This window comes from Anomaloglossus baeobatrachus, chromosome 2 (assembly GCF_048569485.1).
Source record: "Anomaloglossus baeobatrachus isolate aAnoBae1 chromosome 2, aAnoBae1.hap1, whole genome shotgun sequence".
In the NCBI taxonomy this organism is placed as follows: Eukaryota; Metazoa; Chordata; class Amphibia; order Anura; family Aromobatidae; genus Anomaloglossus; species Anomaloglossus baeobatrachus.
In genome coordinates, this window is record NC_134354.1 from 425,765,007 (window position 1) to 425,781,553 (window position 16,547).

General features: G+C 50.0%; 1 protein-coding gene across 2 annotated transcripts in view; it reads left to right on the forward strand.

Annotated features, from left to right (window-relative positions):
• Positions 1 to 2,233: 2,233 nt before the first annotated feature.
• PABPC4 (poly(A) binding protein cytoplasmic 4) overlaps positions 2,234 to 16,547 on the forward strand; it is an 87,205-nt gene continuing 72,891 nt past the window's right edge. Inside the window, exon 1 of one of the 2 annotated variants that reach the window (XM_075336220.1) lies at positions 2,234 to 3,446. In XM_075336220.1, coding sequence (XP_075192335.1) covers positions 3,254 to 3,446 — 193 coding nt within the window. In that variant the 5' untranslated portion in view covers positions 2,234 to 3,253. The remainder of the gene's footprint in view (positions 3,447 to 16,547) is intronic. The other variant, XM_075336219.1, reaches the window with a different exon arrangement.

Here is a 16,547-nt window from a genome sequence, read left to right on the forward strand (position 1 = left end):
CCCGTGTGGATTACATGTCCTGCATCATTCAGAGACCTTCATCATGCTCCTGAGCAGACACACTTAGAAGGCAATGTGGTGCCCATTAAACTATATGGAGAACTATGAGGGGTGCATTATATTATATGGAGGGCTATGTGGGGACCATTATAATATTTGAAGGGCTATGCGGAGGCCATAATACTATTTGGAGGGCTATGTGGGAGGCAATAAAATGTATGGAGGTTTGTGTGGGAGCCTTTACACTTTGTGGACAGCTATTTGAGGGCCATTATACTGTATGTGGCCATAATACCATTTGGAGGGTTATGTTGGGGCCATTATAATATATGGAGAGCTATGAGGGAACCTTTATACTCAGGGGTGGGATTCAGCCGGTTCTGTTCGGTTCTGGAGAACCGGTTGTTAAAATAGCAGCCGGTTCCCAGAACCGGCAAGAAACAGCTGCGGCGACCCGGTTCCCTGTATTCATGTGTTAGTGTCTCTTTAAGACACTGATACAAACTAATCCCCGTACCTCCGCACCGCACTTCCGGGTACAGTGGAGCCTGTCTGCTCCCTGACCCGGCGTGCAGCGAAGCACTGACACTACAGAGGTCACGGCAGCGTGGAGAGGTAGCTTCCCCTACTGCCGTCTTTCAGCGTGCCTGCAGAGAGCCGCGGAGGATGGAAGACTGAGGAGAAGCTGCCGATGCTTGGAGCAGGTAAGTGCTCAGTGAGCCGAAGACGCAGGGAGAGGGGCCGCATAAGATGGCGGCTCTATGTGACTATATGGGGAAAGGCCACATAAGATGGGAGCGCTATATGGGGAGAGGGGCCACATAAGATGGGAGCTATATGTGGCTATATGGGGAGAGGGGCCACATAAGATGGGAGCTATATGGGGAGAGGCCACATAAGATGGAAGCCATATGGGGAGAGGCCACATATGATGGGAGCCATAAGGGGAGAGGGGTCAGATAAGGTGGGAGCTATATGGGGAGAGGCCACATAAGGTGGGAGCGCTATATGGGGAGAGGGACCACATATGATTTAAGCTATATGTGGCTATATGGGGAGAGGGGCCACATAAGATGGGAGCTATATGGGGAGAGGCCATATAAGATGGGAGCTATACAGGAAAAGGAGCCATATGGGACAGGATCTGCAGGGGAAAAGGAGCGCATGGGATGAGATCTGCAGGGGGAAAGAGGCCATAATGGGATGGGATCTGCAGGGGAAAGAGGCAAAAAGGGATGAGATCTGTAGGGGGAAAGGAGCCACATGGGATGGGATCTGTAGGGGGAAAGAGGCCATGATGGAATGAGATCTGTAGGGGAAAGGAGCCACATGGGATGAGATCTGTGTGGGGAAGGTCGACCATTCCAATTTTAGCAGGGATCCTTTAGTAATAATTTTTAAAAACTGTAGAAAAACCGTTTAATACAATATGACTGGAACAACTGGTGCTGGACAGGAGAGTGCAGGCATAGGAGGGGAAGGAGATTTTACTTTAAATTACTTGTATTTTTCCGTTGAGGAAACTGTGTGAAAATGGGTGTGGCTAACAAAAATGGGTGTGGTTATATAATGGCTGTGGTTTTCAAATAGGCGGGGTTTACAAAGTTGTTAAAAATTTGAATCCCACCCCCGTTTATACTTTATGGAGGGCTATTTGCGGGCCACTATACTGTACACAAGCAATTCTAGTGTGAACGTTTGTTTAGGGTCCATTATAATATTTGAGACAAGTGAAAAGGTTTTGGTACCGTGTTTGAGCACACACAGGTGTACTATACTTGTGGACAGCTGCTATCACACACGCTGTGACTCTCCGACCCACGCGTGCACTTCTGTTCCGTGCCAGAAATAACAGAGGAAGACGTCAGACGACTCTCCTGCCACAGACAAGCATGCGCGGGAACAATATGGACGCATGCGCACGGCTCTCAGTTTCTAGACATGCAGCAAGGGCAACATTACAGCCGTGCATTAAAAATGCTCAAGCCCACATCACGCAGCTTTGTATTGTGAGCAGCAGTGTAGCAGGCCAACCGCTTCCAAGTGATAAAGAAAAAAAAAACCCGGCAAAGGGGTGTAACGAGCGGAAACCATTGAGTCTGAAGCACGCCACCAGCAACATGGCGCATTGCTATTTCCTATGCGGTTGGCGCGCACCAGAGGGCGCTGTGACTACAGGGCTAGGCCAGTACACCTGCGACCTGGATATAAAAGCCGTGCTTCCAGCTATTGTCGGCCTCTCTTGTACTCGCTGCCGAGCAGGGTGCCGGCTACAAGGTGCTTTCCTGAAGGCGACCGGGGCGCAAAGCTAAAGACATAAATAGGAGGGGTAACTACAAGACACACACTGCTCGGTACACGGGTCACTACGTAAGACTGTAACCCCCCGGTCTCTCCACGGAACGGCAGCCGGTCACCTGCTCCTTGCCCGTCACGTTGCATCTAGTGAAACCACCATCAGCAAGCACCAGTCTGAGCACATGACTCCCTCATCACAAGCATAACTCCGCCGTGCCCATAGGACCTGCTCATCAACAGTATAACTCCGCCGTGCCCATAGGACCTGCTCATCAACAGTATAACTCCGCCGTGCCCATAGGACCTGCTCATCAACAGTATAACTCCGCCGTGCCCATAGGACCTGCTCATCAACAGTATAACTCCGCCGTGCCCATACGACCTGCTCATCAACAGTATAACTCCGCCGTGCCCATAGGACCTGCTCATCAACAGTATAACTCCGCCGTGCCCATAGGACCTGCTCATCAACAGTATAACTCCGCCGTGCCCATACGACCTGCTCGTCAACAGTATAACTCCGCCGTGCCCATACGACCTGCTCATCAACAGTATAACTCCGCCGTGCCCATAGGACCTGCTCATCAACAGTATAACTCCGCCGTGCCCATACGACCTGCTCATCAACAGTATAACGCCGCCGTGCCCATACGACCTGCTCATCAACAGTATAACTCCGCCGTGCCCATAGGACCTGCTCATCAACAGTATAACTCCGCCGTGCCCATACGACCTGCTCATCAACAGTATAACGCCGCCGTGCCCATAGGACTCATCACAAGTGTAACTCCGCCAGTGGCACCTCTCTGGGTAGCGCTCGTGCAGTGATCTGCCCCAGGCTTCTATCACTCCGCACCATAGTACCTGTTGCTGCCGGTGATCAGGCGCCTTAATATCCGGTTACCTCTCCTGTGGAGATCCCCGGTCCTGTAGTTCGGTATAACCTGGTCGGGTGATGCACACAGCCACCAGCAGTTATCCTATGGCCTCCCTCTATGTGGGTGACCTCCATCCAGATGTCACAGAAGCCATGCTCTATGAGAAGTTTAGTCCAGCTGGGCCTGTGCTGTCTATACGAGTCTGCAGGGACATGATCACCAGAAGGTCGCTTGGTTATGCCTATGTCAACTTCCAACAGCCTGCAGATGGTGAGTATGGATGTGCTGGAGCACTGAATGGCCAAGATGTCTTATGCCAGCGTGGTGACGGCCTTGTCTTGTATAAGGATGGTGTCTTGTCTGCCTACAGTGGAATGAATGGGACTAACCGCCACGCTGATATGATGTATCTGTCATGGTTGTTACATGCGCTGTTATAATATGGTGTTTGTGTTGATGTCACTTTGTTTATGCTAGGTACACTGCGTCTGTGCCCACCGTTAGGCACGTACTCAGTGTATGTTCTGGACAGAGACCGCAGTCAGGCTGTATATGTCCACCATGCAGACCCATTGAAAAATGGTATTTCTATATAGGAAAGTCAGACCACTTTTTTGTGAGGTTTTGGAGTGGAGAATTCCAGGGTTTTTAGCAGGATTTGTAGTCCCCACCCCCCCTGCTGGCAGAATGCAGATATAAATGGGTATTTTGTACATCTTCTACCTCACCCATCCGGCACTGAAACACCAATCCTACTTGCTGGTGGACTTGGCTGCAGTTGTAGCATTTCATATCCTCCAGATGACCAAACCCTTTTAAAAGTCCTTTTCATCCACATGGGACTGTTGGGAATGGTTGACCATCTGTGTATGGTAGTGTAAAAGGCTTCATGCCCACGGTCTGGACATGCTGCGTCCTGGATGTAGTATGTCCTGTCCTGCGGGGCTGCGAGTACTCTCCTTAGGAGACCAGAGCTGCTCATCCACTGTGCCTGTACTAGTGGACGCAGCGAAAATACGCTGTGAAACCTGATCGTGGACACACAGCCTTATGGGCATGTTGGTAGCCCAGTGCCAGAGTGTCTAGCATCAGCTATTCCCCTTTTCATTGATCACACATGCACACCACACTGAACTGCTGTTGATGCCACTATGCTCTCCTATTGCCATTACATTCAGAGTTGCGGGTGCTACACATATGCCACCACTTGTCATTCAGTGCCTCTGCGGGCATTTTCCAGTACAGTAGGTAATGAGTGTAGTACCCACCGCTCTCCTGCACTTGTAATAACCTTATGCACAAGTCCCAGCCTGACAGAAGATGTCCTACAAAGGTCCCAAATTCTCCACCAATATGCTTGTTTGAAGTGGATTCTAGACACGTCCTAGTGCCGTTCTCTTTCCTCAGACAGACACTGCCCATCGTTTTAGTCATTCATTGATGCTTTAATAACGTTTCTGGTTCACGAGACTCGCAGCTTGTCATATTCTCATCCGTTTTGCAGATCAGACTCATTAAAGTTTGAGTATCCGTATAAGGCTGGGGTCACGAACGTATAACATTTTGGTCCAATTTTGGACAATTTTTTTTTTCTCACTTGCTGCCCATGTGCAATGTTTTTTTTTTTCCCAGCGGCTTTTATTAATTTATAATAATTTACAGGACTATTTAGTGTCCTATGCTACAGAATTATGATGTAGCCGTAACAAATGGATGCCACTGGATGGTCCATGTCCATTTTTTTTTTTTGCCCCCTCTCTAGTACCCATAGACTTGAGTCTCTGATTTTCTCGTCCACTCGCAGCGGTTTTTTACTTTGTGCTGAAAGCAGCTTTGAAAAAAATCACAACCAGCAGCACTACCTACACTAAGTGTTCATGAAAAAAATATAGTTCTACCTCTGTACAAGTCACTAGTGCGACCGCACTTAAGGTACCGTCACACTAAGCAACTTACCAGCGATCCCAACAACGATAGGGATCGCTGGTAAGTTGCTAGGAGGTTGCTGGTGAGCTGTCACACTGCGACGCTCCAGCGATCCCACCAGCAACCTGACCTGGCAGGGATCGCTGGAGCGTCGCTACACGAGTTGCTGGTGAGCTCACCAGCAACCAGTGTCCAGCCACACGTGCAGAGAGCAGGGAGCAGCGCACACTGAGCGCTGGCTCCCTGCTCTCCTAGCTACAGCACACATGGGGTTAATTACCTGATGTGTGCTGCAGCTAAATGTGCACAGAGCAGGGAGCAGTGCACACTGCTTAGCGCTGGCTCCCTGCTCTCCTACTTACAGCACACATCAGGTTAATTAACCCGATGTGTCCTGCAGCTAGCTACATGTGCACAGAGCAGGAGCCGGCAGCACAGGCAGTGAGAGCGGGGGAGGCTGGTATCAAAGGTAAATATCAGGTAACCAAGGACAGGGCTTCTTGGTTACCCGATGTTTACATTGGTTACCAGCCTCTGCAGAAGCCGGCTCCTGCTGCCTGCACATTTAGTTGTTGCTCTGTCGCTGTCACACACAGCGATCTGTGCTTCACAGCAGGACAGCAACAACTAAAAAATGGCCCAGGACATTCAGCAACAACCAACGACCTCACAGCAGGGGCCAGGTTGTTGCTGGATGTCACACACCGCGACATCGCTAGCAACGTCACAAACGTTGTTCGTTAGCAGCGATGTTGCTTAGTGTGACGGGGCCTTTAGAATACTGTGTACAATTCTGGTCACCGATATATAAGAAGGACATAGCTGAACTGGAGAGGGTGCAGAGAAGAGCGACCAAGATCATTAGAGGAATGGGTGGGCTGCAATACCAAGACAGGTTATTAAACTTGGGGTTATTTAGTCTGGAAAAACGAAGGCTTAGGGGGGATCTAATCACAATGTATAAATATATGAGGGGACAGTACAGAGACCTTTCCAAAGATCTTTTTACACCTAGGCCTGCGACTGGAACACAGGGGCATCCGCTACGTCTTGAGGAAAGAAGGTTTAATCATAATCACAGACGAGGATTCTTTACTGTACGAGCAGTGAGACTATGGAACTCTCTGCCGCATGATGTTGTAATGAGTGATTCACTACTAACATTTAAGCAGAGCCTGGATGCCTTTCTTGAAAAATATAATATTACCAGTTATGTATATTAGATTTTATGACAGGGTGTTGATCCAGGGAACTAGTCTGATTGCCGGATGTGGAGTCAGGAAGGAAATTTTTTCCCCATTGGAACTTGTTTGCCACATTGGTTTTTTTTTGCCTTTTTCTGGATCAACATGTTAGGCTACGGGTTGAACTAGATGGACTTAGAGTCTCCCTTCAACCTTAAAAACTATGATACTATGATACCTCGTTGAATTACATTGGTCTGTATGCAAATCCTTTTTTTTTTATCGGATTGCACTAGTCCAATTTTATATGCTCGTATGAGTGAGCCCGAAGACAGATGAAACATGGAAGGCATATGTTGTACTTCAGAGTTTCATTTGTATTTCATCCTTTAAGACAGGGGTCTCAAACTCGGCTGGGTGTATGGGCCGCACAGGAAAAAAATAATTTGGGGGGCCGCATTCTTTGCAGGATAAAGTGACATTTTTATTGGTACCATATATTTTTTTTTTTACACACCTTGGGATCACTGGTTTTAAACATTTTTCACTTGTTTATTATAATAAATGTGCACATTCTTTGTTTAAATATATGAAAAAAAAATTGATGGTAAAAGACTTATGCCTATTTTGTTTTTTTTTTACATTTTATTCCTTTCTTGTAATTAATAGTGTTACAATTATCACTATATAGAAATTTTGGCCAACATTTTTTAGTAATATTCCCCATCTTGTTGTAATGTGCCCATCCTTGTCCCCTTGTAGTATTGTGCCCCATCCTAGTCCTCATCCTTGTCCCCATCCTATAGTAATGTCCCCAGCCATGTCCCCATCTTATTGTAATGTGCCCATCCTGTAGTAGTGTCCAGCTTTGTCCCAGTCTTATAGTAATGTTCCCCATCTTTGTCTCCTTGTAGCAATCTCCCTATCCTGTCCCCATCATATAGTTGTCCCATTCTATAGTAATGTGCCCATCCTACAGTAATGTCCCTATCCTATAGTAATGTGCCAACCTTGTCCCCATCCTATAGTACTGTCCTCAGCCTTGTCCCCATCTTATCATAATGTGCCCATTCTGTAGTAATGTGTCCATCCTTGTCCCTATCCTATAGTAATGTCCCCAGCCTTATCCTTATCCTATAGTAATATATTTCTCATCCTTGTCCCCTTGTAGTATTGTCCCTATCCTGTAGTACTGTGCCCATCCTAGTTCCCATCCTATAGTAATGTGCCCACCTTGTCCCTATTCTATAGTTTTCCCCCCTTGTCCCCATCCTATAGTCATGTGCCCACCTTGTCCCCATCCTATAGTCATGTGCCCACCTTGTCCCCATCCTGTAGTAATGGTGGGGCGGGGGCAGTGGCTATAACTTACTGATCGCTCTCAGCTTCCACAGACGCTGGAGTGAAGCTGAGGGGAACGGTCTCTGGCCCCAGATCCACAGTGATTGGAGAGATGGGTCACAAGGCCGGTCTCTCCAATCAGAGCTGGGGGCGGGTGAAACTGAGGTCACCCAGCTCCAGCCAATGATCAGGGCTATAGCTGCACTGACATGGCTGGATTTCAATGTTTTAGCCATTTTCAATGGCAGAAACATTACAGTGGCTGTGATTGGCTGACGAACGCCGCTCAGCCAATCACAGCCTCCATAGGTCCGGGGAGGAGACACCACCCCTCCTAAGGTCCCCTCCTCCCCGAATCTAAGGTATTTGCAATGCAAAGCGATCGCAGCCACCGGAGCTCCGGGGCCGCGATCTCGCCATGACGTACTGGGTACGCCATGGGTCCTTAAGTACCAGGGAGCCATGATGTACCCAGTAAGTCATAGGTCGCTAAGGGGTTAATGTACCGTCCTTCACACACACACACACACACACCTTCTCACCTGTCCCGCGTTCCCTCGGCTGCCCCATCTCTGCTTTGTGCGGCCCCCAGGCCCGTGCCCCTGTTAACTTCCGCGGCCGATGCAGGGGCCGCAGCCCCTGTCAGTGATTTCTGTCAGATGATTGTTTTGCCGACGCTGCGCGTGCCTTGACTCAGAGATCAACGCCGGCAAAACATTCATCTAACAAAGTGCAGACAGTGGCTGCGGCCCCTGCATCGGCCGAAATAGTTAACAGGGGCATGGGCTGGGGGCCGCACGAAGCAGCCTGAGGGGCCGCATGCGGCCTGCGTGTTTGAGACCTCTGCTTTAAGATGTGATTGCTCTTGGTGATTTAAAGTAATCTTGTAGATAAACATGTTTTAATGGCTTTCTAAGAGAAATGTTACAAAGCAAACAGTCAAACAGTCGAGGTTAATTGCCTCTTCATTAGGCATGGTATAACAAAGTACCTAAAAGAAGACGCTTATATATATATGAGTAGAGACTTGGTATACTAAATGAACATTTAAAGCAAGCAATGAACTTAGGGAGTAGGGTTGGCCATAAACATTAGCTGGCTGTTAGCCGATCGTTCGCCAACAGTCATCTGAGCTTACCGTCCTGTGTTCTGAGAAAGCCAATGACTGACACGGCCGGCGGCTTATCTTGGGGAGGACAATGCGATCTACAACTCTCCCAACCATCAGTCAGGTGGCACCTCCCATACACAATGGAGTGTCGACGTTGGCATCAATATGGGCATGTTCTGCTGACATTTGTCTATTGTATATGGGGGACTTGTATCCTTAAGACCTAAGCCACACGGCGAGAAAAACTGCGAGTGGAATGCGATAAAACATCACATTCCACTCAGACCAATATTAGCCTGTGTGTCAGCACCCATGAGCGATTATTTTCTCAGCCCTAATCGGACCGAGAAAACAATTGCAGCATGCTGCGACTGTAATGCGAGACACCCATTCAAGTGTATGGTACGAGAGAAAAATCGCACTGCACTCGCGGTACACTCGCATGATCGCGGACCTCAGTCGCAGGGATACTAGCATGACACTCGGCTCTGCCGTGCTGCCAGCGTGAGCCAAGTGTCATGCGAGGATCGCACTTTTGCCCCGTGTGGCCCCAGCCTAAAGTTTGTCCACTACTTAGACTATCCTTAGGATGGGTTGTCAATGTCTGATCGTCCAGAGTCTGGCACCCCCGCCGAACAGCTGCTCTCTGAACAGCAGGCAGCCAGACATTTTTGGTTTCAGAGTTGCCCCATGTTCTAATAGTGGATGCGGGTGGGTACTACACATCCTCCTATTAAATTGAATGGGAGGCGGATGTGCAATACCCGACCAATGCCGCTTTCTTTTGAGGGGACAGCTTCGGAACTGAGCATTTCCGGCTGCTTCCACCAGAACAGAGAACAGCTGGTCAACTGGGGTGCCAGGTGTCGGACTCTGGCCAATCAGACATTGATGACCTATCCTAAAGGCCTCGTCTCACTAAGTGACATCGCTATCGATGTCGCTGTGTGTGACATCCAGCAACGACCTGGCCCCTGCTGTGAGGTCGCCGGTCGTTGCTGAATGTCCTGGACCATTTTTTGGTCGTTGCTCTCCCGCTGTGACACACACATCGCTGTGTTTGACAGCGAGAGAGCAACGATCTGAATGTGCAGGGAGCAGGGAATCTGCTTCTGCGGACGCTGGTAATCAAGGTACACATCGGGTAACCAAGCAAAGAGCTTTGCTTGGTTACCCGATATTTACCTTGGTTACAGCGTCCGCAGCTTCTAGAAGCCGGCTCCCTGCTCCTTCACACGTAGCCAAGGTACACATCGGGTAACTATAAGCAAAGCGCTTTGCTTAGTAACCCGATGTGTACTATGGTTACCAAGCACAGCGTCGTTACACGGGTCGCTGGTGGCTGGTTGCTGGTGAGATCTCCCTGTTTGACAGCTCACCAGCGACTATGTAGCGACGCTCCAGCGATTCCTGCCAGGTCAGATCGCTGGTGGGATCGCTGGAGCGTCACTTAGTGTGACGGTACCTTTAAGGATTGTCCAGTAATGTAAAAGTAGTGGACAACCTCTTTAGTTTAGAATAGGTGGTTTGAAAGTTTTATTGTCTCAAAATTGATATAAGATCAGAGACCCGATGCCCTCCCTATGTCTGGAGCAGATTCCTTAGATGTGATAAGACATAAATCCTTGTGATAATTTAGTCCTTTTAGGAGCGTTTTAAAGACACGCACGCACACACACACTCGTCCATTCCGAGACCCTTCTGTATCTGATTTGAAGTCTTTTGATATGACAACTTTTTCATATGGTTTATGTCGTGCCCTGGACCACTAAATTGTTTAGTCACAGGTAGATGGGTCTTTGTATTTGTGTGGCAATAAGACCTCATCCTTGCTTTCACTTTCTATCCTGTTTCTCCAACAGACCCCCCCCCCCCCCAGTAGGCCATTGAGAGCTCAGATCGTGTCTGTAATTTTTATAAGGAAAACGGTTGCAGTTCCTTACATTGCAAGGATGGGTTACTTTCGCCGTATAAGAGGGTACTGAATGTCTGATCATGACCTTTCTGCGTTAAGAAAAACAGGACAGAAACTGAAGGTAGGATGAGGTCTCAATGCTGCACAATTACCTACAAACAGAGACAACTACCTTTTGGCTAAACATTTTTGTGGTTCAGAACACAAATGTCCAAAGCAAGTGAGCCCAGTAGCCCACTAGTATCCACTGATTAGCTGTAAGGATCTTGTGACATAACACTCCTGCGCATGCCTCTGAAAAGACATGGTGCCGGTATGGCAAAGTGGAGAATAAGATCTTTATATTTTATCTTTTGGAATTATATTTAAGAAGGGGTTGTTTGAGTAGTGCACAACAAATTTAGTTATTTCTCCACATTTTTGGCCCCCTGCCAAAGGGCATTAGGGAAATTGTTTGATCGCTGGTACAATAGAACTGTATATTGTAACTACAGTACCTAGAGGAAACCCACTCAAAACATCCATGCAGATGTTGTCTTTAGTGGGATTTGAACCCAGGAAGCAGTGCTGCAAAATTAGGCTAACCACGGAGGTCTAAGCAGTTAAATTACCACAGTTATCCAAACAGATTCACCTCTGTTATATGTGGCACTCTAGTTGGCTTCTGAGATTACTCCATACACCTACCCATATGATATATTTGGCATATAGTCATGGGGATGAAACTGTTTACACACCATATTGAAGGTTGCTTGCTTCACCCATTGTCAGAGAAAGTATTGTCGAATGTCAGACTGCATTAGTATGCTAAGGCTAGTTTCACACTTGCGTTGAACGGCATCCGTAGCATTGCGTTGTGTGACGGATGCGTTGCATGTAGTGGCACAACTGCTGTAACGGATCGTACAAAACGATGGAATCCGTTAGTTTTTTTTTCTTGACTTTACACATCTGGGCATGCGCAGTTGTGTGAAGACGGATGCGTTAACGGAATCCGTCAAATGGCGGATTCTAACAGAATCCACCACCATAGACGTCCATTATAAAAACAACGGACGGCGACGGAATCCGCCGCTCTGCGTCATTTTAATGCATGAAAAAACGTTACATGCTGCGTTCCTTCTGCCCGGCGGAAGCAACGCATTGTCGGCCAGTCGAAGCAACGCAGGTCCATCAGTCGCAATCCGTCGTCCATACAAGTCTATGGGAAGCAGTGGAATCCGTTAACGGATTCCGCTGTTTTCCAAAACAGCGGATTGCGACTGAAGGAAAAAAACGCAAGTGTGAAACTAGCCTAATTTGTAAGCCAAAAGCAGAAGTGCAGCTCTTACTCCTGTATGTTCTTTGTAGATGCACTTGTGTTATATTTTACAAATGCTGTAGACTGCCACATCCCATCCTGACCCACCTCTGCTCACTTTGGAAAAGCTGGCTGGAACTTGTGTAAAAACACCAAAGTCATAAGCTTTATAGACTACATGCGCACGCTGCGTTTTTGCTGCGTTTTTGCTGCGTTTTTGTTGTCGGAACTTTCTGACATCTGACTTCCCAACAAAGTCTATGAGAAGTCAGATTTTCTATGTGCACCTTGCAGTTTATTTGTCAGCGTTTTATTTGTCAAATGTTTGTGACAAAAAAGAAGCAGCATGTTCATTATCCCTGTGTTTTTGTCAACATTTGTCACAAAAACGCAGCAAAAACGCACCTACAATTACAAGCATTTTTGTGACATTTCCAGGCTCTCTGACAAGGTGCAGTTTTGGCTGCAGTTTGTGAACACAAAAAGATGCAGTGTGCGCATGTAGCCTTAGGGTACTTTCACACTTGCGTTGTTTTCCTTCCATTACAATCCACCCTTTTGTAAAACAGCGGAATCCGTTAAAGGGGTTATCCGGCTTCTTTGACTTTTTTTTTTATTTCCCTATTGGGCTACATTGGGGCAGGTAAGTAGATAGAGACCACTTTACCTGCCCCGCTGTCAGCCCCTCTCCCCCGGCTCAGAGCGGTCATGTGACCGCTCCTGCCACGATTTTGCTGCTTCCGGTCTTTGCACGTCTACATGGGCAGGGCCATGTTGACATGCAAATGTGGAGCAGCATGTCACCTCCCTGCTGGGTGTCTACAGTGCGAGGAGTCACCGCCCCCTTCCCTGCACCCTCCCACACATTCCCCCGCACCTCCAGTAACCTCCCTCTGCACTGCTCTGGGGGTCCGTGACCTGGGGGCGGGGCTTGGCGGCAGCTGCCGTGGTGTCAGCTCCAGCACCGGCCCCCCTGCCCAGGATCGCACATTCAAATGTACCGGCATCACAGATCACCGATGCCGGTACATTTGAAAGTGCTGATGAGAAGCAGCGCAGCGCTGCTTCTCATCACTGTCCCTCCCGCTGTCTGTGCAATCCGCAGCACAGCGGTGACGTCACTACTGTGCTGAACAGAGCACAGACAGCGCACGAACGTGCAGGAGCGGCGGGGACCGAGGACAGGTGAGTATGTACTCCACATGTGTTCCCTATGGGGATGGGGATGGGGGGGCTGGCAGAGCCATATGTGTGCGTGTGCAGAGCCATGTGTGTGCGTGTACGGTGCAGAGCCATGTGTGTGCGGTACAGAGCCATATGTGTGCGTGTGCAGAGCCATATGTGTGCGTGTGCAGAGCCATATGTGTGCGTGTGCAGAGCCATATGTGTGCGTGTGCAGAGCCATGTGTGTGCGTTTACGGTGCAGAGCCATGTGTGTGCGTTTACGGTGCAGAGCCATGTGTGCGCGTGTACGGTGCAGAGCCATGTGTGTGCGTGTGCGGTACAGAGCCATATGTGTGCGTGTGCAGAGCCATGTGTGTGCGTTTACGGTGCAGAGCCATGTGTGTGCGTGTGCAGAGCCATATGTGTGCGTGTGCGGTACAGAGCCATATGTGTACGGTGCAGAGCCATGTGTGTGCGTGTACGGTGCAGAGCCATATGTGTGCGTGTGCGGTACAGAGCCATATGTGTGCGTGTGCAGAGCCATATGTGTGCGTGTGCAGAGCCATGTGTGTGCGTTTACGGTGCAGAGCCATGTGTGTGCGTTTACGGTGCAGAGCCATGTGTGTGCGTTTACGGTGCAGAGCCATGTGTGTGCGTGTACGGTGCAGAGCCATGTGTGTGCGTGTGCGGTGCAGGAGCGGCGGGGACCGAGGACAGGTGAGTATGTACTCCACATGTGTTCCCTATGGGGATGGGGGGCTGGCAGAGCCATATGTGTGCGTGTACGGTGCAGAGCCATGTGTGTGCGGTACAGAGCCATATGTGTGCGTGTGCAGAGCCATATGTGTGCGTGTGCAGAGCCATATGTGTGCGTGTGCAGAGCCATGTGTGTGCGTTTACGGTGCAGAGCCATGTGTGTGCGTTTACGGTGCAGAGCCATGTGTGCGCGTGTACGGTGCAGAGCCATGTGTGCGCGTGTACGGTGCAGAGCCATGTGTGCGCGTGTGCGGTACAGAGCCATATGTGTGCGTGTGCAGAGCCATGTGTGTGCGTTTACGGTGCAGAGCCATGTGTGTGCGTGTGCAGAGCCATATGTGTGCGTGTGCGGTACAGAGCCATATGTGTACGGTGCAGAGCCATGTGTGTGCGTGTACGGTGCAGAGCCATATGTGTGCGTGTGCGGTACAGAGCCATATGTGTGCGTGTGCAGAGCCATATGTGTGCGTGTGCAGAGCCATATGTGTGCGTGTGCAGAGCCATGTGTGTGCGTTTACGGTGCAGAGCCATGTGTGTGCGTTTACGGTGCAGAGCCATGTGTGTGCGTGTACGGTGCAGAGCCATGTGTGTGCGTGTGCGGTACAGAGCCATATGTGTGCGTGTGCAGAGCCATGTGTGTGCGTGTACGGTGCAGAGCCATGTGTGTGCGTGTACGGTGCAGAGCCATGTGTGTGCGTTTATGGTGCAGAGCCATGTGTGTGCGTGTACGGTGCAGAGCCATGTGTGTGCGTTTACGGTGCAGAGCCATGTGTGTGCGTTTACGGTGCAGAGCCATGTGTGTGCGTGTACGGTGCAGAGCCATGTGTGTGCGTTTACGGTGCAGAGCCATGTGTGTGCGTTTACGGTGCAGAGCCATGTGTGTGCGTGTACGGTGCAGAGCCATGTGTGTGCGTTTACGGTGCAGAGCCATGTGTGTGCGTTTACGGTGCAGAGCCATGTGTGTGCGTGTACGGTGCAGAGCCATGTGTGTGCGTGTACGGTGCAGAGCCATGTGTGTGCGTTTACGGTGCAGAGCCATGTGTGTGCGTTTACGGTGCAGAGCCATGTGTGTGCGTGTACGGTGCAGAGCCATGTGTGTGCGTTTACGGTGCAGAGCCATGTGTGTGCGTTTACGGTGCAGAGCCATGTGTGTGCGTGTACGGTGCAGAGCCATGTGTGTGCGTTTACGGTGCAGAGCCATGTGTGTGCGTTTACGGTGCAGAGCCATGTGTGTGCGTGTACGGTGCAGAGCCATGTGTGTGCGTGTACGGTGCAGAGCCATGTGTGTGCGTGTATGGTGCAGAGTCCGATGTGGGGCTGTTATTTGCAATGCTGTAGTGATACCAGGTCAGGTGCTGGGGAAGAATATACTGACAGGGAATGGTGTGTGCAGGGGGCGGGCAGAGGGTGCGGCTGGACACTGGGGTGGGGCTGGACACTGAGGCTGGGCGGTGACAGCTGTGACTGGGAGGTTTTGCACAGGAAGTGGTCAGTTTGCTAGAGCTGAATGTAAACAAGAAGCTGCAGAGAATAAAGGTATAATTCAAGAGGAACAAAAGTTAGAAAACAAAAAATAACAATGTAGGTGTGATTTATATGACAATACAGCACAGATAAACTCAAACATTTTTGTTAAGCTAATGTCGGACAACCCCTTTAACGGATTCCGCTGTTTTCCCTGCCGCCCATGACAGCACCACATGAGAGATAGGTTCCGCCCACATCAGGACAGGAAACCCACTGATAAAAAGGCGGTACCTCTCCTCCACATCAGTTTTGGTTTCCTGTCCTGGTATGGACAACCCATTGCTGTCCCAGGTCCGACCCGGTGTGGAAGCCTGGTACTTACCTGAAGCCGGTGCTCGGGCCTGGCTGCACCCCCCCTCGGTCTCAGACCTCTGCGGCGGTGAGGCGCGGGCCTGGAGCGGGAGCTCGGCCCGGCGTCGCTCCAGGGATGTGCGCACTCACGGCGGCCGCTGGAAGGCTTGTCCCTGCTGTGCAGCACGCTGGAGTGAAGCTGGACGCTCCGGCCGGAAGTGACGCGATTCCATGGTGACGTGCGCAATGCGACCAGGAAGTGACTGGTGTGCGCATGCGCACTAGGATCCAAGATGGCGGCGCCCATGTAACGAGGGATCTCTGTTTCAAATATGACCGGCGCTTGGGACTGGTGAGTTTTTTCTCCTCCATTGTTACCATTATGGCAGGAGATTCACCCCGCAGCAAGGAGCAGCGCAAGGAGTCGCCACAGCGTGGCTCGGAACGCGGCTCTGCGGATCGTTCCCGGAAGGCTGTATCCAGTCCGGGCAGCGTTCGGTCGGTGGGTCCCAAGAGGTCCAAGGGAGATAAGAATCCGCCTCCTGATCCGGTATTGCCAGGAGTCGTGGGGGTGAGTGGACTTCGTGGTCTTCCATGTTTCTAAGTCCCCGTTTCCGTGTCCCCTCTCTTGTTAGGTACCGAAAAATTGTGCCTCCAAGCAGCGTCACAAGGAATGTGCCATATGCCAATCCTCCCTGTCTTCGGATTACACCAAGGCCCTGTGTGCAGGCTGTATCCAACAGACCCTACTCAAAGAGGGGCCGGGGTTCTCATCTGAATTGCGTTCCATTATCAGAGCAGAAGTACAGGAGTCCCTTAAATCCCTTAAGGGGGGGCAAGAGGCGCAAGAAATCCC